The sequence below is a fragment of the Carettochelys insculpta genome, chromosome 12, assembly GCF_033958435.1.
Source record: "Carettochelys insculpta isolate YL-2023 chromosome 12, ASM3395843v1, whole genome shotgun sequence".
Classification (NCBI taxonomy): Eukaryota; Metazoa; Chordata; order Testudines; family Carettochelyidae; genus Carettochelys; species Carettochelys insculpta.
This window is the reverse complement of record NC_134148.1, coordinates 28039800-28062997: the sequence shown is the minus strand read 5'-3', so window position 1 is coordinate 28062997 and position 23198 is coordinate 28039800. Positions and strand designations below refer to the sequence as shown.

The window sequence follows — 23198 nt, the reverse complement described above, 5'->3', positions numbered from 1 at the left end:
TTGAAATAGCAAAGTAGTTTAAATCCAGTCAAGACTGCATTGTATTGAGCCTCTTCTCTACATGCAGGATGGCTTCAATTAGCATTTTTTTGCTTTAACAGGAGTTACAGTCATTTCTAGGCAGACAACTCTGTAAACTACTCTATTTTCACTGTCAAAATTATTGAAATCAGTGACAATGACTTCTATAATACATGTGAGCATTTAGAATACATAATCAGCATAAAATTAGTTGCCTAGGCTCAGAAGAAATTTTAAATACAAGGCAACAAGCACTGTTTACTTCTGCTCAAATATTAATGATGATTTCCTTCAATTACTAAAAACCATGAGTCATCATGGGAATTTCAATGTTTAAGAGATCCGCTGCTAACTATATGGACTTTTGAGAGCCACTACAAAAAACCATCTAAATTTACATCCTGTATTTGTAACTGACTGGCCAAGTAATCTGAACATTCTCAGGATAGCTTTGGTAAGGTTTTGTTTAAACTCACTTTCTTACACTATTCTCCCATCTTTACTGTATGGTGTTTGTCAAAACCAATTTTCCCTGGGGATTCTTCCAAAAGCTGCATTTGAGCTTGTAAACAAAAAAAACCTTATGTAGTAATTTATTTTGTTTTTCAGTAGTGACCCATCGTCTTTAAAATAAGTACTTCTGAACCCGACTTTAATTTAATTAAACTAGCCAATGACTAAAGGTACATATTAAATGATTAAAATAGTTAATTATAATGAGGTTTCCACGGGCATGTCTTCACTCTGAGGAAGATCAGTGCTCCCTTGGTCAATCTTCCAGAGTTCAATTTAGTGCACCAGATATGGATGCACTAAATCAAACTCACATGACACCCCAGTTGGTGCTGATATTCCTGCCCCTCACAAGGAATAAGGGAAGTTGACAGGAGAGAACTCAGAGTAGAAACAGTGTAGGCACCCAAATTAAGTTACGCCAACTTCGTCTACATAACTAATGTAGCAGGAGTTGCATACCTTAATTCAACTTTCTCCTTTAATGTAGGCCTGCCCGATGTGTATTTTAGGGAAAGTATATGAAGAAGCTAAACCAAGGACTACACAAGCATACATCTGAAAAAAAAAAACAAAATTAGCCAGTTTCTGTTCCTTTGTTTTTGTAGTCTGTAGCTTGCTTCTGTATTTTCTCACTATTAACTACGTCTATTAAGTCATGATGGAAAAATATGCCACATAATACCTTCCTGCTTTTGGTCAAGTACAAAGATATGGAATTTCTGTTTACTTTTTAATGCTCTTCTTCGTAACTAGGATTAACCCAGGATTCAAAATAAAGTTTTAAGACTGCACAGGCTCACATTGTTTTAACGCTGTTCACCAAGTAACTACCAGATATATTTTTTTCTTAAATACACCCACCACTGCTACCATTGGATGCAGCTTTCCCACTGACAACAAGGGAAGAAGCAGAAATGGAAACAGAGATGCACACATTGTCCGTGTTCATTCAAGTGTGTTTGTGCTTGCCCAGGTAATTTAGTGCTGGTCAGAGCAGGCCTAGACAATACAATGACGCCAACAGCTAGAATCATTCTGTATACATGCCCTAAGGTCTTGGTGTGGACCAGACACAGCAAATTATGATAGTCAAAGATAGGAATGACCTGCTAGATTACCTACCTCATCTTTTGCAACACAGATTAATGCCTAAATCAACTGCCACCATTTGGCAGATACCCTTCCAGCCTTGAAGTTTCAGTAGAAAATTATTCAGCTAGTCATCCTAATTTTTTCTTGCATGTAAAATATATTGAACAGGAATCAGATATAACTTATATCATAATGCAACGGAATGAAGGAAGTGCTTTAAAGAAAACTATAATAATTCATGCCATTCTAAACAAATTCAAAAATGAAATAATCTGTACGTCTCAAGGAAGAATTTTACATACCGCTTTAGAAACTAAGGGTGGGATTTTCAAAACACTGAGCACTGGCCCAACTATGCTTTCACCAAAGTCAATTATAATACTCCCATTTGATTTCAATGGAAACAGAGTTAGGCAAATGCTGAATACTTTTGAAAAAAAATCTTATCATAAGTTTCTTGTACTATTTTCACTTTATGCTAGTGATAGTCATACTCCTCATGCTCTTGTGCTATAGGATATGCACTAGTTTTAGAATTCAGTGCTGTGGAAAAATAAGATGCATATTATATACACTTCGTGTACAGATGATCTCCCGTTTTGTATTTGAGGATACTTGTTATTTAATTTTCAGACTGAGAAGTAAAGTCAACAATAGTATGCTTAGCATTAGCCAAAGGAAATTACTATCATATAAAGGAAAAGACCACAAATATATAAAACATATAAAAACCACTCACTCTCACCCAATCAGGCAGTAAATAGCAAAAGGCTTTGATATATTTTGTAACAGTTAGAACCAAAGAACTAGACCTATAATCAACACAGGTATTGAAATTTCAAGGGCTTTTTTGACTATCAGGAGTCTGAGAAATATAAAGGCCCAAATCTCTAAACCTCCTCTTGCTGCTGCAAGGAAGGCAGAGGGAGCATCTGCTACTCTAACCTCTCCTAAGTCTAATTTTTGGGTCCTCCTCTCCACTGTAATAGCTACAGTGTCGGTCTCTGCTGCCAGCTTTCTTAAGCAGCAATAGTATGAAATTGAGCTGACTCTTGTTAGTTTCAGTGCTGCCCAGATGCACATAAATAACGACAGTGAACAGTGGCAAGCCCAGACAGTTTTCACTATGCTGCTGTTAGGAAAAGCTCAGAGCTGTGGAGCACTGGAGCTGTCTGCACACAGATTCCACCTGGCTCATGTATGAAAGGTTACCTATATCTATATATCTCTGTGTGTGTGTGTGTGTGTGTGTGTGTGTGTGTGTGTGTGTGTTAAAATGAAAGCTCAAGTTCCTCTCTGATGTTTTATATTCAAGTATTATGTCAACATTAGGTACAACCTCAAGGCTAAAAAAGCACTTGTTTCTTCATTTTGCTGTCGAGACGATAAAATAAAACCCTTTGAAATTAGGTTATCAATACAATAACATGTGGCACTGGCGGAAGCAAATGGATAATTGCTTGGAAGTATACATTTAATAAGTGATAAGCATAATTGTATTTCTAATTGCACTGGATACCAGTTTATTAGCAATGCACTATGCTACAATGCCCAATAGGCAACAAGTACTTGTTGAAACTATCAGCAACCAAAGAACAATAATAATTGAAAAATGACCAAGGACTCTGCACTTGAAATATACAACTGAGACAAATAATGACATTAATATAAAGTACTGGGAAGACGCCAATCTGGATTAAAAAATGTGTTTATAATTATGCCTTTGGTTCAAAATAGTGATGCAAACACATTGCGATTTGACAACTTAGTGTTTCATGACATTTATAAAACACTCATGTAGGAGGCTAACAGACACAGAAAGATACTAGATACCCCTAATAACTAACAGGGATACAGCCCATTCAAAACCAAATTTTACTCAGTTATGTATCTTTAACCTAGTAATATTGTTAATGTTATACACTACTTCAAAATACTGTGCTTCTTGTTTTTGTAATCAGCACGAACCTACTAGCAAAATCGCCAACATTATAGAAATAAAGACAAAGGTTCCAGTTTTCTTTGTTTCATTTACTGTTTTCGCCTCCCTTCAATAACTTTCTTGAGAAAGAGTGCCCTCATGTGTTCATTAATCTAGCCTGAGTCAAGATACTCCATTCAGCCAGAATCACTTCAAGCTGGCTACTTTTTACAATCACATTACCAATTCAGAGTGCAAAATTCGCCTACCAAATGTTTGCACCGAAATAAAAGGATAGTGTAACAGCAAGGCTGTTCCTAGGGCTTTCAGAGAAGGTAGTAATGCTTGCTTATTGGCACTGATCCTGGAAAGCCTTTCTGGACCTTTAAAATGGCATCACTGCTTGCAGATGCTCTTTGCTCTAAGCAGAAGCTACTAATGAAAAGCTCCCAAATCATTAGAAAAAATCCAAAAGGGATAAAATGCTCATTAGACACCCTGCGGCGAACACAGCCATATTACTCTATCTCACTCCGAGTACCGCCTATAACATCATGTACAATAAAACCAACCATCCAGTAAAGTAAATCTATAATTACTGAAACTCCAGATTTCTTAGTAATTCACAATTCTAAATGGCTTTTAATTCCAGAGTTTAAAATGCTTTACAAAACAACTATGTCTTGCAACAGTCACCTGAGAGAAGCAAGGATGAGTATGCTTTACATGTGGAAACTGAGGCACAGAAAGATCAAATGACTTGCCACGGAAAGTCTGTGGCAGAACTGGAAATAGAAGTGACTTCTAACGCTCTGCTTTTAATAGGATTCCCTGCCCCCACCCCGTAATACCAATTTAAAGAATAAACTGTTAGGTTTTCAGAACATTTCGAAAAAAAATCACACACCCATATGAAAGAATCAGAAAATCACCTGGCCTGTTATGAGTGTCCAAAACACAACTTTGTTCAGTAACAAGTCACACTATTGTAGCAGCAAGCAATAGTTTCTCTCTTAAACTCACCCAGCAACATATCATCCTATATTAATAAACAACAACAGGCAGGGCCAGAAATCATCCAGTGGTGAAAAAAATCAGGCAAGATACTCAAAAGTGGTGGGATATTCTCAAAGATGAAGTAGAGAACTCAACATACGTAGATAACCATCCTCTGTTTTTGTTGAGATGGTGACCACAGCTCTAGGCAAGATGGCCACCATCTCTTTGGCTATGGTTACATGACCCAAACTGCCAGCAGCAGTATGCAAATAGGCAGTCTTGAAAATGCCAATAGCCACTGATTTACAAAGTCACTTGCTGGCAGAGGTTGCTGCCAGCAGAAAAAAAAAGCAGTGTAAATGTGGTTCTGCCAGCAAAACCCCCACTTTGTCGGCTGCCTCTTACACACCTGGAAAAAATCAGACATAAGAGGTGGCGACAAAGGGCGAGGTTCGCTGGCAGAACCACGTTTACACTGTTTTTTCTCTAATGGTGTGCATCTATGCAAACGAATGCCCATTTGCCATTTTGAGACCACCCATTTGCATACTGCTGCTGGCAATTCGGGTCAGTGTAACCATAGCCGTTGCAAATAATGCTGGATGTGACCACAGACATCAGTTAGTTGCCTCGGGAGCTCCATAGCATTTCTGAAGGCTTTGATTCCTAAAACTAATGTTTGTATCATCTTCCCCAATAAGAGGCAAAACAACAAAGGAGTGCAAAAGTTATGTAATTATGCTCTGGGACTCCAACTGGACTACTGGGTACATGAAAAGGCACAAAAGGACAATCTACAATTCCTGTAAATTAGCAAATTCGGTAATGGCATTTTCCTAAAGGTGTGTTTTGTTTCTACCCTAATGTATAATCCAACTGGAATATAGTCCAGGGACCATGGATCTCCTTTATTACTCTGAGGAAAGAGTTGACAATATATTGCTTTCCGAAGGTGTGAGTTAGATACCAATACACTACTATGCACAAAGTGCCAACCATAAACAGCTTGAAAAAAATTAACTGATACCTACTAGCCCAACTCTAACAATCAGGATGAAAAAAAATCAAAAGTATGAGCAGCCTCATCTAAGTCCCAGTTTGATTCCTCCTGTAATTTAAAAGACATATTCTGTATTGTTTCCTGTGTTCTGTATTTACAGTAATATTATCATTATATTATCATAATGTACAGAGTCTCAAGCTGCATTAACTTTTCAGCAAACATGCTGCTTCTTGCAGCTGGAATGAAAAAATAGCATAGCTATCCTCTCCACATGCTGTCTCTCAAAAAGAGAGGGACCTCTTTTGTATACTGATTACCACACCCAAGCCCACCAACACAAGGAAGTGGCAGTGGCCAGAGTCCCAGGCCCTTTTAATCTGAGTATGACACAGGGCTCTCTGGGGCTGGCAGGACCAGAACAGTGCATTCTGGGTGCACTAAGGGCTGGCTGCACCCACCACTGGCTCCTTCTGCCCAAGGCCCCGTACACTGCAGGAGTGTGGAGCCAGCTCCCTCACCCCACCATGCTCAGGGGCCAGTCAAGTCTGTTGGCCCTCTGACCAGACCACAGGACCACCATAAAATGGTCAAGTATGGTGCGGAGTCAGATGATACTTCCATATAAGATGTGGTAATAGGTGTATGAGTTCTCAGAGTGCGAGAAGGGCACAGCAAAACCCTCTTGTGTTTGCAAATGCCCCAAATGCCACAAGACGATTAAATAAAAATACACTTTCTAGAATAGTTAGCTTCATAGCCATTCTATGACAACACATGGTAAAATAACTGTTAATATTCAAGACACCACACTGAATCAGGATGTTTCCTGGGTAATTGTTTTTCTTTTTTAAAAATCATTATTCTCCAGTCTAATTTATTCCACACTTATCTCAAGTAAAAGATGTCTTGGCATCATATTTTAAAAAGAGAGTTACTGTTTACACAGTTACTATCCAGTTGACATTAGCTCATGATTCTCAAATTAAACTTTTTGCATTTCTAAAGGCTTAGTTTTCTAGTAAGATTTCTGGTGTGTTGTTTTTTTCTTTTTGGTGTTTTGGGGGTCGGGGGGTGGGGAGAGATATTTCAAAATCTGCTTTCATTTTACATCGGAACAAAAACGAGACCTGTCAAAATGTTTCAGAAACACATGAAAGCCTTCCACCTCAGAAAGGTAGCATTATGGCTGTGGTACTCACCTAGGACATGAGAAACCCCAGGTTCAAGTCTCTGCTTTGACTCAAATGTGCCAAGGCCTTCTCTCTCTGCCTATTGTTGGGGTAGGGGTGCGATGAGGGTGGTGAACAGACTGATGATGTGATGTAAAACACTCTTCCCATTCCACTAATATCTCAGGAGAATGTTAAAGTTAAACCTTTTCATATCTATATAATTTGAATTCATGAATTTTAAAAGAGCTGACTGAGGCACTGTAGGACTGTTTTCATTGATCTTCAACAGTGGGCAAGCTCCAGAAGACTGGAAGAAAACTAGTGTTGTGAAAATATTTAAAAAGGATAAACAGAATGACCCAGGTAATTGCAGACCTATGAGTCTGACATCAGTTCTGGATAAGAAAATGGAGCAGCTGTTAGGGGACTAGATTCATGAAGAACTAAAGGAGGGTAATGCAATTAATGTCAATCAACGAGGCCTTATGGAATATAGATCCTGCTAAACTAAGCAGGTTTTTTTTAAATGAGCCTACAAGTTTGGCTGATAAAACTTTTTTGTAACGCTGTTGTAATATACTGAGCCAATTCAGAAACTGTGTGATTTGATATTGCAGAACATTTTGATTAAAAAAATAAAACCATAGAAAATGAATAAGGATCAGTTCTTGGTGTTGCAATATTTAAGATTTAAATCAATGACCTGGAAGAAAATATAAAATTCTCAGCAATACAATTAGCAGATGATACAAGAATTAAGGGAGAGAGAAAAAGTGAAGATAGATCAATAAAACAGCACAATCTAGATCTCTTGGCAAACTAGGCACAAGCAAATAATATGTTTTAGTATGGCTAAATGTAAATGTATACATTCATAACAAATGCATACATCCAGAACAAATGATGCAGGCCATATTTATAAGATAGGGAACTCTATCCTAGAAAGCAGTGGCTTGGATGTAGATAACCAGTTGAATGTGAACTCCCAGTGTGACTCTGTAGCCTAAAGGGCTAATGCTATCCTTTGATGAATAAACAGCAATATTTCAAGTGGTAGTAGAGAAGTTATTTCACCTCTGTATTTGGCATTGATGTGGCTGCTGTTAGGACCCTGTTTCTAGAGTCTACAATTCAAGTGGTATATTGACAAACTGCAGAGGAATCAGAGAAGAGTCATGTGAATGATTAAAGAATTAGAAAATATACATAATAGTTACAGACTCAAGCTCATTCTATCCATTTTAACAAAGAGCAGGCTATGGGCTAACCTCATTATAGTCTACACATACTTACCTAGGGAACAGAGAAAAATATAACACGATACAATGGCTGGAAGCTGACACTAGACAAATTGGCTAAGCTTACACTAGCAAGTTTTGCCAACAAAACTCATGGAGTGTACACATACAAAAGTTTTGTTGACAGTTTGTCAACAAAACTCAGCACTTTTGCTGGCAACATTCTGCCTCTCAGCCATGACACGGCTGTCAACAGTTTCTGTTGACAAAAAGCTGTGTGGATGTGCTGAGGGGCATTCTCGACCAACAGGGCATACAGAACAATGGGCAGCCCTGATCTGCTCCCAGGTGCCTGTTTGGTTGAGAGAGCAGCTGGGCAGTCCGGCTGCTCTGTTGAAAGAACGGAACACTCTTTTGATCCGCTTTTAGTGTATGGCTGCACTCTGTCGACAGAAGCTTTGTCAGGAAGTCTCTTCTGCTGACAGAGCACTGTAGTGTAACTGTACCCATTTGGACCAGAATAAGGTGTCATATTTTTTTTTAAAGTAAACTTTTTAATCATGGAAAAAAATTATCAAGAGGTATGGCTGATTCTCCATTCTAAGCAAATTTTAAAATCAAACTGAGTAAAAGATATGCTCTAAGACTTATTTTTGGGGAAGTCCCCTGACCTGTGTTATACAGAAAAATCAAACAAATTGTTCCTTCTTGCATGGGAATCTAGGAACTTCCCTCTGTATTCCATGTTGGACCAGAGAAACCTTCCTGACATAAATTTAGTTGAGACCAAGTTTCTTCAAAGAGTTCTAATGTCAACAAACTGACATTTTTGGATAAAAATGTTTTATCAAAAATTCCTGACCATCTTTAACTGCAAAGACCCCTATGCAGAATGACAGCACTGAATCCGTCCCCAAACATGCATTTGGGTGTTTGAAAATTGTTTCTCTTGTCCAAAAAAACAAAAAAAAACATTGTTTTTTTAAACAAGAAGTCACTTTTCTGAATGGAATTCATCCTTCATAGATGAAAGCCCCTACGGGACAGGAGGAATTTTAATGAACTCACTAAATTCATGCAAACAAATGATGCCAGTGTAAATGACAGAACTGTGATAGTAAACAACATTAAGAGCCCTGTGTAGACACAAAATTTGTATCTGCATCAGGCTGGCTGACGGGCAAGGGGGCGTAAGGGGGAAGACAGCTGTGGCTGAATATGCCTTAGTTACCTAAACCCTCTCTAATTATTTTGCAAGACAGGTAGGCACCACCACTGGAAGAATGGGAAAGTGTTAATAAATATCAATTTTAAAATAAAACAAATTATTTAAGCTAAATATGAAAAAAATGTTAAGTTTTATAGGATGACAAGAGATGCAGTCAACTTTTAGGGCCAAAGGAGATAGATAAAGTTAAAACCAAAAGTGGCCTCAATCTGCCTCCAACTGGGTGAATGAGCATGTCAGCTTTCTATACAAAACTCAGTATCAGGTGCAAGACATAGGGAATTGTTAAATAATTTCTAATTCCACAACCCATAAAATTTCAGCATTTTTCAAAGGTTCACCTTATTCAAGCCTCAAACATGTTTAAATGGCATTAAAAAGAAGTCTGCTAAGATGATGCAGAAATGGACTTTTCAGAACAACTATGCATAAACAGAGGCCACCCCTTCTAGATGTAATACTGCAAGGTCAAAGACCCAGAAAGGAGCTTTGCTTACAAGTAATTGTTTGTCACATACCTCTTTTCTCCCATTTTACAAGAGACAGAGATGATTAACAATGGTAATTACTCAACCTACCAGAAAGGAAAATATCAATCAAAGATAAGTACCAGATATCACCTTCCTGTCTGAGAACTTCCAAAGTAAGAAGTAAGTCCATTAAATCTCTCTCAATAAGCAGCATGTCTTAAAGGGAAAGGTAAGAATGTAACATAAGGAAAACAACTTTAATTAACAGTTATCAGTAAAAAATTGTCCTTTGTTTTACAGCTCTCCCATTCTATCAGAGACAGTTGTGACTGACAAGCAACGTAGCAAGCACTGCACCAAAGAAGGTAGACAAACTATAATGTGCCACGTAAAACATTTTCCAGCTAAATGAAGTTCTTGGAAGTGACAGATTGCACTGGTAAAGCTGGATAAATCCAAATCCAGAAGACAAAGTAGCCACCTTGTCAATTTGAATGACTCATGCCCCAAATAAAGAAGTTATTCTCCTGCCAACTTGACATTTTACAAATTTAGAATGGGGCTGTTTGACCAAGTCACATGTCTACATATACTTAAAATAATCTTAGAGGTGCCTGTAGCTGCAACAATCAAAATATAATGTTTTAACTCCCTGACATTGTGGGTGAGATAAAACTTAAGGGAGTGCTTTAAGTACAAGTGATATGAACAGCTTTTTCCTGAGAAAAAGGTTTAGAGCACTAAGAAAGCAAGTCAAAAATTTTGCTAAGTGGAAATAAGAATTAACCTTTAGAAGAAATTTCCGGGAAGTGGAAAACACATACTACAATGATAACCAGAAGGCATATGGGCAGTCAAATAAAAACTTCCCTGCCCTATAAAAATTAGGGGTAAGGAAGAGAGGTAATCAAGAAATATCTTAGGAAAAATTGCTATAACAAACGGGGGGTACTGTACCTTAAAACCTCTTATACTGAATAAGACTGTTTATAAGTGACTGATTCAGAATCCAAACCACCCTGTTGCTTGTTCATAAAACAATATTTTGAAAAATAGGAGGTTTTTTTGTTTGTTTGTTTGTTTTTTAAATAGTGCCTTAGAATGCTGGTCAAGGTTTTTTCTCAGCCAAAGGTGAATGTTTTCATACTTCAGTACAATGACTTCCCACATTTTCAGCCAACTGTCTCAAATGCATACGTCCTACAACTGCCTTGAAAGCATGTGCATTCTAATGCAGTGATAATTCCTAAGTGAATTTTTCCACTTCTTTTCCAAAGACTTTGTCCATTTAAGAGACTACAGGTAGGATCTTAATATCTAACTGCTGGCATAGAGCCTCTTCTGGAAATACAGGCCAGGGGAGAAAGCTGAAAAGCAGTTAACTGATTACAGTAGCACTCACTTGACAGACAAAAGAAATTTCACACTCTTAACATTTGTTGGTGAAAACCAAAAACAGAAAGGATCAATCATTAGTGCATATAAATCTCCATTTCTGTCTACATAGTATATTAGTGCACATCAGCATTTTCTAACTAACTGGCTGCACAGATCCTGCTGACATACAAGGTTCTTTACTGCAGACTGAGGTAGTCCTTTTTGAAACAAGCAATCATCAATATGTCTGGGAACTTTTAGTCCACATCATCAGCAGGAGCCAAAGGGTTCAACACATTAGCATACACAAAAATTTATACTTTATCTGGTACATGCTAACCCACTGTAAGACAAGCCCACAGAGTCTACAAGCCAAATGCTTTTGTGATCACATAAAAAACATTCCACACGAGAAAACAAAGCTCCTGACAGACAAGCAGTTCAGAACGATCACATGCTTATCCATGAGACCTCAGGAACATCTTTATTTGCTCTGTTAGATGTAATTAACTTCTTAATCAGAAACTGTGCAAAAATTCCATTAACTCATCCAGTAGATTTGTGAGAAATGAAATTGCAAATTGCAGATTCTGAGACAGATAAATAGATAATAAATACATGGAAACAGGCATACTGTTTAAGAGTTGGTAAGGAAAGGTCTATTCAAGGCATCCTTCAGTCTGCGTAGACTATGGATCGCACCCTTTGTAACTTGAACAACTTTCCTGACAGCAAGGTTGTAATACAAATTAACAAAACCAAAGTGGACTCTCACTCTTTATATCCTTTAACTTCTATATTCTAACATACAAAATGTTACCTGCCTCTTGAAATTCCCTGTAGCACTTACGGATATTAGGGAAGGATTGAGAATGGTATTTCACTCCTAACCAATCTCTTTGAATTGTGTAGTAACCCATAATCTGAATGCATGTTTGCCTTTCTAGTACAAGTTCCTTGAAGTTCCAGGAAGAAGTTTCTACACATGACACACATCAGTTCCAAACTTCTCAGTTTCTTAAACACTTACAAAAAGATTAATTTGTCAAAGAAAAGTTAGCTGAATACAATGACCAAGATTAATTTATCAAGGAAAATGTAGTTGAATACAATGACCAATAGCTGAACACTGTCCACATCTTCATTTAGATAATCTTCGCATCAAACAATTTATTTGGCCATTACATTTGATTAGAAATGAAAAGGGAATGCAAGACTGTTCATCAGGACCTGGCAGAAATTCTGACTTTTTAGAGCTTGTTATATACAACCTAGAACAGAAAAAGTAATAACTACATAGTTTAATTTTAAAAAGAGAAACAGACTATCACAATTAACTGCTTATTCCATATGGCAATAATTTAATTACTGAGGTAAAAATCAGCTTCCTTAATTTACTAGATAATTTACAAGTAATTTCCTTATATGGCTGGAGAGAAAGCACTTATGCATCCTTTGAAGCCGAAAGTAAATTGGCTTTGAAACAGAAATGACTGTTACTAACTGCAGTCATAAAAGCCTAGCACTAGCAATTATTACAAGTTCCCTTTTATATGGAAGATACTGCATTCACTCACTGAAAAGTCAGAAGAGGTGTTTGCTGAAACTATATAAATTAACAATGTACCTTAATGGGAAGAGAAAATAAACGAACTAGAAGACAGATAGGGTTCTTAACTGTTCTGAAAATGCTTAAAATGACATCAGATTATTAATGATGCTTCAGTTTGTATGTTCCAGATAGTTATTAATGCAAACCCATTTGTAAGTATATCCAGAGATCAGATTCAAGTGTGCTAAAAGTGTGAAATAATAAATATGTTACCTAACAGCTTTATTTGCTTTAGTGCCAAGTCTGATCTTCTCTTACCGAAGAATAATTTTGCTCATAAAATCTAAACCAAACTTGTGCCACTATTAGGGATGTTTCATATTTCAGAAAGGATCTACATTTAATTAAAAAACTGCATCTCCACATTTTCATTATACGAAAGGTGAACTCAATAAAGCTCCACCATTTTGAAAGATTCTTTTTGTTCCAGAAATACTCCTTTTTAAAAAATATAATTAAGAATTTTCTGGAAACAGCAGACTTTCAGACCTGCAAACCCTTCTAAGGGTGTCTATTGCACAGAGATAAACAGCTATGACAGTTATAATCAACTGTTTTTTATGGGTCAGATCAACAACGAGAGCTGTTTTTGTTCTTTTAAATAATTCATAGTCATTCTGTTAACTCTCTGAAATATTAAAAGCATACAATGTGCATATCCACTAATTTTTAAAACAACAAGAGGATAACTAACCATATTCAAACTACACTAAACCCTTGACATATGCTGCTTCAAGTTGCGCATAACTCACTTTAATGTGATTTAAGCACAACTTGATGCTGCTCTGCAGCCCCTTCTCCCTGCCTTCTCCCAGCTGCACAGCTGCCAGCCCGACAGACGTGCTGCTGGGGGAAGGCAGGGGAAGGCTTTCAGTTTTCTCCTGCCAACAAACAGCGACTACACAGGATTGCTTACAGCAGCACAAGTCTAGCAGTACAGCTGTGCCATTGTAAAGCTGATAGTGTAGACATAGCCTTGCATTCCCCAGCTGCTGAGGATCTAGCCAGTAGGCACATACAGAATGATAAAAATATGATAGTTAGTGGTTAGCATGTTTACATGCCTATATTAGTGGAATCCACCCTTGAGCCAGTATATAACCGCCTCTCATTTTTAAAAATGAACACACTACAGTACAAAAAGTTGGAGCAGAAGTTATTTCTTTTAGCACCTGACCCTATATATATAGATAGATATAGATATATATACAGAGAGAGAGAGAGAGAGAGAGAGAGAGAGAGAGAGAGAGAGAGTGAGAGTGAGAGAGAGAGTTCCCTCCCAGCTCCCCTTTTCTAAAACCTGGCAACATTTAACAGTCACAGTAACATAAACATCTGGGAGTCTTTAGGTTAGCATGAGAGAGGTAAATTTATGAAAGAATTCCTATTAGCAGAAACCATGGCTTCAACTTTCTCTCATTCTTTGAGCTCCGTTTTTTCTCTCTGTCCACTGAAAGGCCACGTTTATACTTATCGGTAACGTCAACGGCTGCTACACAATTTAGATACGTCAATTGCTTACCTAAAATCAATTTTGCAGCTGTCAACATTGGTCCTTGCCCTCACTGCAGAACGTCACTGGGAGCGTTACTCCCGCCAACATTCTTTAATCTTTGCAGCTTGCAAGGAGTTCCTGGTTCGACATTGATCCCGGAATGCACCATTTCATGCATGCATGAAACGTCACCCTGGAAGATCGAACTTCAGCTTTTGATCTGTCGTGGCTAATATAGACTTAGCCTGAGTCTTTGCTCCCAAAAGCAATCTGAAGAGCAGTCAGTGCACACTGGCCTTCATTTTGTCTTCAGCTCTGAAGAGTCAGGTTTTTTTTTTTGAGAAACATGGTATGTAACATAAGCTACCTCAATCTAAGTTTGCATACAGGAAATTATGCTTTATTCAAATGCACTGGATGTGTGTATTTCAAAATAATGTGTTTCATACCAACGTATTAAAAATATGCTATTCTTAACTATATATGATGCATGGGCATCGTGCAGATTTTGGTAAAAAGACACTTGTATCATATACCATGAACTGTAAGACATAATTACTTGAATTATTTGAATAATTATTTGAATAATTATTTGAATTATTATTTGAATTATTATTATTATTTGAATGGAATAAAGGTAAATTAACTCTATAAACAGATTTCAGCAAAGAACAAAAATTACATTGAACAGGATTAGCTAATATCTTCTACAAATGATGGATTTCAGCAATCACTTACTAGAGAAATCAGAGATGAAGGTAATGTTCCAATAAGGAATGGAACAACATTACTGCCTTTTTAGGATCAGTAGGGTATATTTATTCCTTGAAATGCATGTTTAGTTGAAACAGTTAACACACCATTTTATACTGCTACCATAGTATCTACAGAACATAAGAAAATTACTAACACTATACTAAAAGGTCCTCAAAATACATAACATTAACAAGTATGGTCAAAAATGAAGTTTATTGGTATTCATTAATTTCTCAACTCTGTCAAAAGATTAATATCATATTGTGTCTGAAAATGTTTCTGCAGCTGTTACTATTCACTTTAAAAGAGAATGACTTAGAAACATCTGGAACTGATTCAAGTTTCCATGACAGGTCTAAAGATTTGAAAACTTAAGTTAATTTCCTGCAGATTTTATGAGGAGTTAGCAAACATCTATTTTTAGAAATACACATGTGCTTTTACAAAAAGCTGATGTATATTAAGAGATCATTAGTCACTTCTAAGTTCACCACATTTTATCATAGTTAGATTAATACTGGCTGGTATTAAATGCTAGATCATCAACAGTTTTTTTTCTAAAGCACAGGCTATTTCAATACCAAATCAGTTCAAGACCTTCTATCTTCCGCAGCTAAGGTCAAATGTGAGTGTCATGGGCCACTTGTTCATTCTCAAGCCCTGGGTTAATAACTGTTACCTGGGGGATGCAAGAGGGGGAAGCAACCACTACGGATAACTCTCATTATTAAAGGAGGGGAACATCTTTATGAGGATTCTTGCTCTCAAAATTTTACAGAGGGTAAGAAGGATTTATTAAGGGATTTGGTTTCCTGAGTGGTACCAGTGACCTGATAGCAGAGTCATTCCAGAGATGAGCTGGTTCAGTATCTGTTGTGCCACAGTGGGGTGGTAACCCCAGTTCTGTGCCGTGGGAGGAGCCCAGAGTTTTTGGCCCAACAGGACGAGGGATGGAAAGCCCCAGACGGCAGGAAGTTTGGCTCAATGGCTTGATCAATACATCGGGTGACAGTCGCAAGGGGACTTCTATAATCCAACCCGTCACAATGAGAAGTACCATATTTACTGGATTTTGTGAGTCACAGAAAGTGAACTTTGTACGTTTTATACAAAATTCATTCACCACAATCATTAATTGTTCAAGCTAGCCATGGTATATTTATCTATTTTTGAGACCAAATTTTACATTTAGAATTTATAAATTACACACTTATACATCATATGTGGGGCCCTACCAAATTCACATCTATGCAAAACATGTTGCTGACCATGAAATCTGGTGTTCTTGCATGAAATCTGGCCTTTTGTGCGCCTTTACCCTATACCATACAAATTTCAGAAGAGAAACCAGCTTTTTCAAATTGTGGATCCTGACCCCAAAAGGGAGTTGCAGGAGGCTCACAAGGTTATTTTAGGAGGGCACAGGATTGCCACCCTTACTTCTGTGGTGCCTTCAGAACAGGGAAGCTGGAGAGCACTGGTTATAATGTTGGCCAGGTGCCCGGCTCTGAAGCCAGCACCCCACCAGCACCAGTGCAGAAGTAATGGTAGAGATACCATAAATGTCACCCTTACTTCTGTACTGCTATTTTCAGTGCTAGACATAGGGAGAGTGAAAGCTGTTGACTAAGGTCCCTGCTGCGGGAGGTAGCTCTGCATTCAGAGCTGGACTCTTATCCAGCAGCAACTTCTCTTCCAGCTGCTCAGGTCTGAAGGCAGTGCTGCTGCCAAGAGCCACACAGAGGTAAGGGTAGCAGTGGCGCAACCTCCTTCCCACCCACAGTAACCTTGCAACCCCCCAAACAACTCCTTTTTGAGTCAGTGCACCTACAATTACATCACTAAACTTCAGATTTAAATATTCAAAATCATGAAATGTCCCATTTTAAAAATTCTATGACCATAAAATTGACCATAATGGACCATGAATTTGGTAGGGCCCGAATCATAAGGGTATTTTTATAAACTGTTTTTTATTTTTCTTTAAGCTTTCTATCACAATATGACCTTTCATATTTTACCAATGCTGATTAACATGAGAATGGCAAAATAATGAAAAGTTAGTTGATTCAATACTACTACATAACAGTTTAAACATGAAAGTGCTCTATTAACAACTTTGTTTTAAAAATATAGTGCTTTAGTAATATATAGATGAGGGACCATACCAGGTTGCTATCTGTTATATTCATAATATGTAAAGTTTAAAATATATAAATTAATGAAAAATATAGAAAGTGTTAAGTTTTATTATCATGCATGCAAATTTTGAAGAAAAGCTACAAACAAAATTTAAATTAAGGCAAGGGTCAAAAGAACATAATGCTGTTTTGAGGTAAAAACATAATTAATAAAAGAAAGAAGTAGCAGGAAATGGTGAGTGACTCAAGCAGCAAAGCAAAATGTTCAGTACTGAACCTTCAGTATGGAGCAGAACAAAAAGATTAAGGTGATTTATTTATCCTCCAAAAAAACTTAAGCATGGGGAAAAATGTGAGACTTGTTGCAGGCATAAGAATGTCTCTTAATTATCACTGGTCTGAGATGAGGATTTGGAAAAGAGTATTGGTCATGAAAGAATCTGTATTGCTCTAAAGTATTTGTGGTCTTTGCAGGCTCAGAAAATCAACATTAAAATCTCAATTATTTCCAAATACCATTTTGAAAAATTACCCTGGCTCCTACCTCCTCAAAAAGGTAAATTATGATGTAATTTTAGCCAACAGACAATACAATATACATGTAAGGACCTTTGGGCAGAGATATGGAATTTTATAATTTTATACAAAACCTAACACAATGAACACCAGTCCTGATAAGGGCTTCTCATGCTACTAAAGCACGACACAAAGAGTAAGAATACCACCACAATGTATCCACACTGCAAGAAAACCGGGATTGTAAGTGTTCCACTACTAGGAAGCATTTCTAATCCTTGCAGTTCATAGAACACTGGATCCTAATATTGCTGTTAGTCACACCTACTGCAGAAGCTTTCCTGGCAGTGGTCCAGAACTGAATATAAGCAGGGACTCAGACCAGTTTAAAATTTAAATTGCTGAGCTGTCCCAACTAATGCATTCTTCCACATCCTGATTGAAGAGTCACAAATATTCCAATTAAAATGGCCTAGTCCTTTTTCATGTTCAATTCACTTCGTCTATTAAGTCAAAAGTTTTAAATTAATATTTATTTCTTACTGACTTTAATCTCGTCTGAAGGATTTTGACAACTTGTATATACTGAACAACCTCAGGATTCAAGGTATAAAGAACTGAACCATTAACACAGTCCTACCTAGAACATTGCCTGAAGGCACTTCTTCTAGATCTTCCAGTTCTCTTCCCATCAGCAAATAGAGATTCTCTAATGTACAGCAAGCCATGTGAGGTATTGATGGAAGATCGTCTGCAGCAGCACAACCTGATGGTAACTAGGCACATAGAAAAAAAAATGTTGAATATTTATCCTTAAGTAACCGCTATCAACTTTGTTCTGAAGTGAATCTAGAAGTCAAGAACTGAAAAATACATACTCATAGCATTTTAGTCTCACAAGGTTATCTGATAAAATTATTTTATTCACACTCATTTGTAAATCAAAATTGTGGGGAAATAAGAGTTCAAACACAAGCCATGAACAGTTACTGTTAGAAAGACATAGCAGCAAGAGCACAGTGTAATTTGTAAATTTTCAGAGGACATTTATCTCAGAACCTTTTTCATTTTATGGGTAAAACAAATATTTTCATAATAAATTAGCTTTTATGAACACAGCTCCAATACCAAAAGCCAAAAGTTAATACAAGTAATTAATTAGTAAATTTCTATGCCTTCTACATCCCTCACCATGTCCAAGAAAAAGATTTTCTTCCTAATCGTTTTCTTGAAACCTTCCAGTGGTCTAGATATTGGAGTCAGTAGTGCAGACTGTACTCAAAACTATTCTGGCCATGTTAACTCTGAACATACATAATAAGATTGTTGTCTCAACACAGTCAGCTGAAACTTCAAGAAGTATCAAAGAATGTCTTCACAACAACATAGTTGAAACACATGCCTTCAAACAAGATATTCGAATATAAGGAGATAGAGGGTTTGAAAGAGTCTGGACTGAAATAGAAGATCTGGAAGAAGAAAGTTACCAAAAAGGAAAAGTTTCAATCTTTAATCTTCTGTGTCACTTCAGACAGTATTTATGAAATAGAAGGGAAGGAAAAATGTCAAAAATGCATTGCAAGATGATCAGTCTGACCACCATGCCCACAGTAAGCAAATTTTGAAATGACCTTTAATTTTGGTTGTCTAACTTCAGACACGCAAAGCTTATGTTTTCTAAGTCCAATGCACTACAGTTCCAACTTTAACTAAAATCAGTACGAGTTTCAAAAGTTCAGCATTTGGGCAAATTAAGCCATAGCTGTCCAGAGCCAGAAAACAAAAATCAGATGTAACTTTTGAAAATTCAGGCTTGGTTCTGTAATGCATTAAAGATCGACATGAGCTCAAGCAGTTACATTAAATATCAAAAGATGTATCTACTTTCTCTGTTCTAGAAGTGACCACTAACTGAGGAGACTGATCTCAAAAATTTTATAATTTCTTTTCAACTAATGCTGTAAGCGTCTCAGAAGAATTATTTTGTCCATTTAGGTAAAACAGACTTGGCAGAGCCCTTATTCGGAATGAATATACTCTGACATCCACAGTCTTGAACCCTTCTAAGATAAATCACGTCCTAGTAATGTACAAACAGTGCAATCTGCCTTCCTAAGTATTATTCAGGACAAAACATGGTAAAAGGCATCCTCATGCCTGGAATACAAAGAAATAACTTTTGGTGAGAGAGTGGAAGGATCCCGGCACTGCCTTATTCAAAGTAAAAAATAAGGCTACAGCGCAGGAATTAAAGTTCATTAACTTGTCTGGCTGAGCAGACATCTATTACAAACAAAACTCGGACAAGTCAACTGAGTTCTCCAGAGTTTCAAAGCCTTTCTTACTGCTTTCTAAGAACATGTTAGCATGCTCCCTATTAGGTGATGGGGTAGAGCTAATGAGCAAATTGGGTGACAGAAAATGGGAGCACAGTTTGGTTTTAAAGGTGGAAAGCTGGAAAGAATAAAAGAAAGAAAATGCAAAGTGTGAGAGAGACTTCTCTCACTCCCTCCTAGTGAGCATCTTGTCACTGAAAGCAGATCTCAGCAATGATGATCTGAAAGCTATTCGTACCTACCTCAATGACCGCTTAGTCAGCTGTACATTATGAGATTTCCAAGACCAGAATGTTTGAGAGAGATGGAGGAACAGAATGGGGAAGCATTTTTATTTCTTTGGTCTTCAGTATCAGCTGATTGACATATTGTATACTCCACCCAGAGGGTGCCAGAACTAGGGTTCAATATACAAAGGTATATATATCTCACAGAGCTTGAAGGGACCACAAGAGGTCTTGGAATACAGTATCCTGCACTCACAGCAGGAACTATCACCATCCCTGACAGATTTTTTTCCCCAAATCCAATCTGCCCCAGACCTCCTCAAGGACTGAACTCACAACCCCGAAGCTGCCATAGAAAGGGTATGACATCTGCAAATAGCTTTTAGTGTACTCAGACCATCTTCTGTAAAGGAATATGAAGTTATCTGAAAAATCAGAATTTTTCTATCATACACACAAAGTTAATTATTGTAATAATTGCATATTTACTTTGAAAATAGGGGAAGTAAACAACAGATAAAAATCTGACTCAAGAAAAAATTGTAACAGATGAAAAACAACTACAGAACTAAAATATCCTTTTGAAATACCAGACATTTGGCCAAAATTGAGGATAATGTGATCCTCTTAAAAGATACCTTAGATGGCTGAGATGGCAGTGAGGTGTACTATAATGGATGACACTACCAGGTTGCTCACATGTTTTAAGGGCAACAGATACTCCAGAATAAGTGGTATGGAAGCCTGAAGTGGAATTTTGTGATTTTTTGTACACCAGCGGGTGAAACTCATCCCGTTGGCTGGATAAGTGGCCCCAGTAGATGATTTCCTGCTGCAAAATAAAACCTCTCAAAGGCTCTGAACACAAGAGCTCTATCAAGTTTATAACCATGAAACTTCCAGGCTGTGAGATGGAGAGACTGGATGTGTGGGTGGTAACAACTTTGATCCTGTGTGATCAGGTTGGGGTAGAGACAGAACAATACAGGCATCAACTGACAGTTCTAGAAGCATAGTGTATCAGCGGTGGCAGGGCCATACTGGGGTCAGCAGGATTAACTTCTTTTTGTCTCTGCAGATCTTGAGCAGCCCCTTGCATACAAGTGGGACTGGTGAAAAGGCACACGAGGGAAGCCTCCACAGCAGAAATGCATTTGAGATCATTGAGGCTGTGTTTCTTGAAGGAGAACACTGGACACTTTCTGTTGCTCTGGGTGCCAAACACAGCTAACTCAGGAAACCCCCTCCTCCGGAAGGTGGAATGTATTACATCCAGATGGACGGACTACCTGTTACTCTGGAATGATCTGCTAAGGTGGCCTGCTACTTCATTCTTCATGCCAGGGAGATAGGACACCTCCAGGTTAATGCAGTGGGCTGTGCAAAACTTCCCTAACTGAAAAGCATAACAAGCAGAGTGAAGCCTGTTCTTCCCTGATGTAAAACATGGTTGTGGCATTGATCCTCATCATTTCCATACTGAAAACCACTGGAAGGTCAGGACTGGAGAGCAAGTCATCCTGCTTTGAGTTCTCAGATATTGATATGAAAAGAAAGCTCATCCGGTGACGAAAGGCCTGGTGTTCAGAGGTCTCCCAGATACGACCCTCAACTCAGAGCTGACACATCCATTACAAAGGACAAGGAGAGATAGGGGCTGTCAAAGTGTACTCTTCCACACAGTACCAAGGTTAAGCCACCAATAGAGGGTCTGGAGTACTTCCTCTGGCACTATGGACTCTGGGTCCAGTCTACTGCATCCTGGGCAATACACCGAAACAAGCCAGGTTTGCAAAGGGGAGGAGAGTGGGTATTATAAGACCCACAGGAACAACAATCTCAAAGGTTTAACCAGTTAACTATTTAAACAGGATTTTACATCCCTACTTACAGCCCACAGGCCATTTACCACTCAAGTAGTCTCACAATCCGGCCCGGGAGTCCTAGCCATACCCGTGCTCCTAGTCCCACCCCTTCCTGCCACTGTTCTGCCCTTTCCACCCATTGCACCCCTTGTCCCGAGGATCAGGCTTCAGGGACTTACCAAGAGACAAAGGTCTGGTGTGGAGTAACAGCGGGGGTCAGGCCCCACTGCACTCACCCCAGTGGCAGGAGCCATGAGGAAGCGAAGTAAGTGTGCTCACCAAGTGCATTCCCACTGCCCATGGTGAGTGCTAGGGGAACCGCTGCTCTTCCCCTCAAGCTCTCAGGTGTCCTCCCTGTCAGTGCCTGGGGGCCTTTGCACTGGCTCTTGTTAGGGGAGCAGCTGCCTGGTCAGCTGTTGGGGCTGTCACCATGATTGTTTCAGCCACACCCTGGACTGACTGTTCCTGAGGTGCCATTGTTTCTGATCCCTGATGGAGCAGGCAATCTTTAACCCACTGGAGGGCTCAGGTTTCAGAAATCACCAATAAGCCCTGGGCCTGATGATAAGTCCAAAAAGGCCAGTGAGCCTGTAGTTGCCAATGTGGAGGCGATGCCACCAATTCCTCACTTCTGCACCTATGTGATCCGCACCCATTACTGTGGATTAAAAGGAGTCTGTCCCCAACTGACACGACGATAGCAGGCCCAACCTGTATTGCACATGGGACAGGTGTCGGGAATCCAAAGTTGGGGACGGGTGCTACTCTGTCAGGGCCAGAGATCTAGTCTGATGTCTAGATAGAGCCAGGGAGCCACGGACAGGAGGTCTCAGACTTCATTCGTACCTCCAGCTCCACCATTCGTACATCCAGATCACCATTCGTAAGTCCAGATCACCCCTCCACGCATGCCCAAGCTCACCTCCCCCGGGGGGGGGGGTGGCGGCTCCAGCCACATGCCTAGGGCTCCCCTCCAACCCCTGGAGACCTGGCTCCAACCTCCGTGACCCAAACCCCCCGCACACCCAGGCCCCAACCCCTCATCCTGTGTAGCCCCAGATCATGCTTAGCATGCGCAGGGCTCTAACCTTCCCCCCTCCGCTCAAGTACCCTACCCCGGGGCACCCTGTTCAACCCCTCCTCCATCTGGCTGAACCCCGCCCCCAGTGGCCCCAGCTCACTCCCCCTCATGGAGCTCCAACTTCAACCCATG

The 23198-nt window shown here is 38.8% G+C and overlaps 1 protein-coding gene across 3 annotated transcripts in view; it reads right to left on the bottom strand.

Annotated features, from left to right (window-relative positions):
- The window catches only part of EFL1 (elongation factor like GTPase 1), a 160894-nt gene that overhangs the window by 82117 nt on the left and 55579 nt on the right, over window positions 1–23198 (bottom strand). For all 3 annotated transcript variants that reach the window (XM_075006629.1, XM_075006628.1, XM_075006627.1), the window contains one exon: window positions 18198–18333. In XM_075006629.1, the coding sequence (XP_074862730.1) occupies window positions 18198–18333 (136 nt within the window). The remainder of the gene's footprint in view (window positions 1–18197; window positions 18334–23198) is intronic.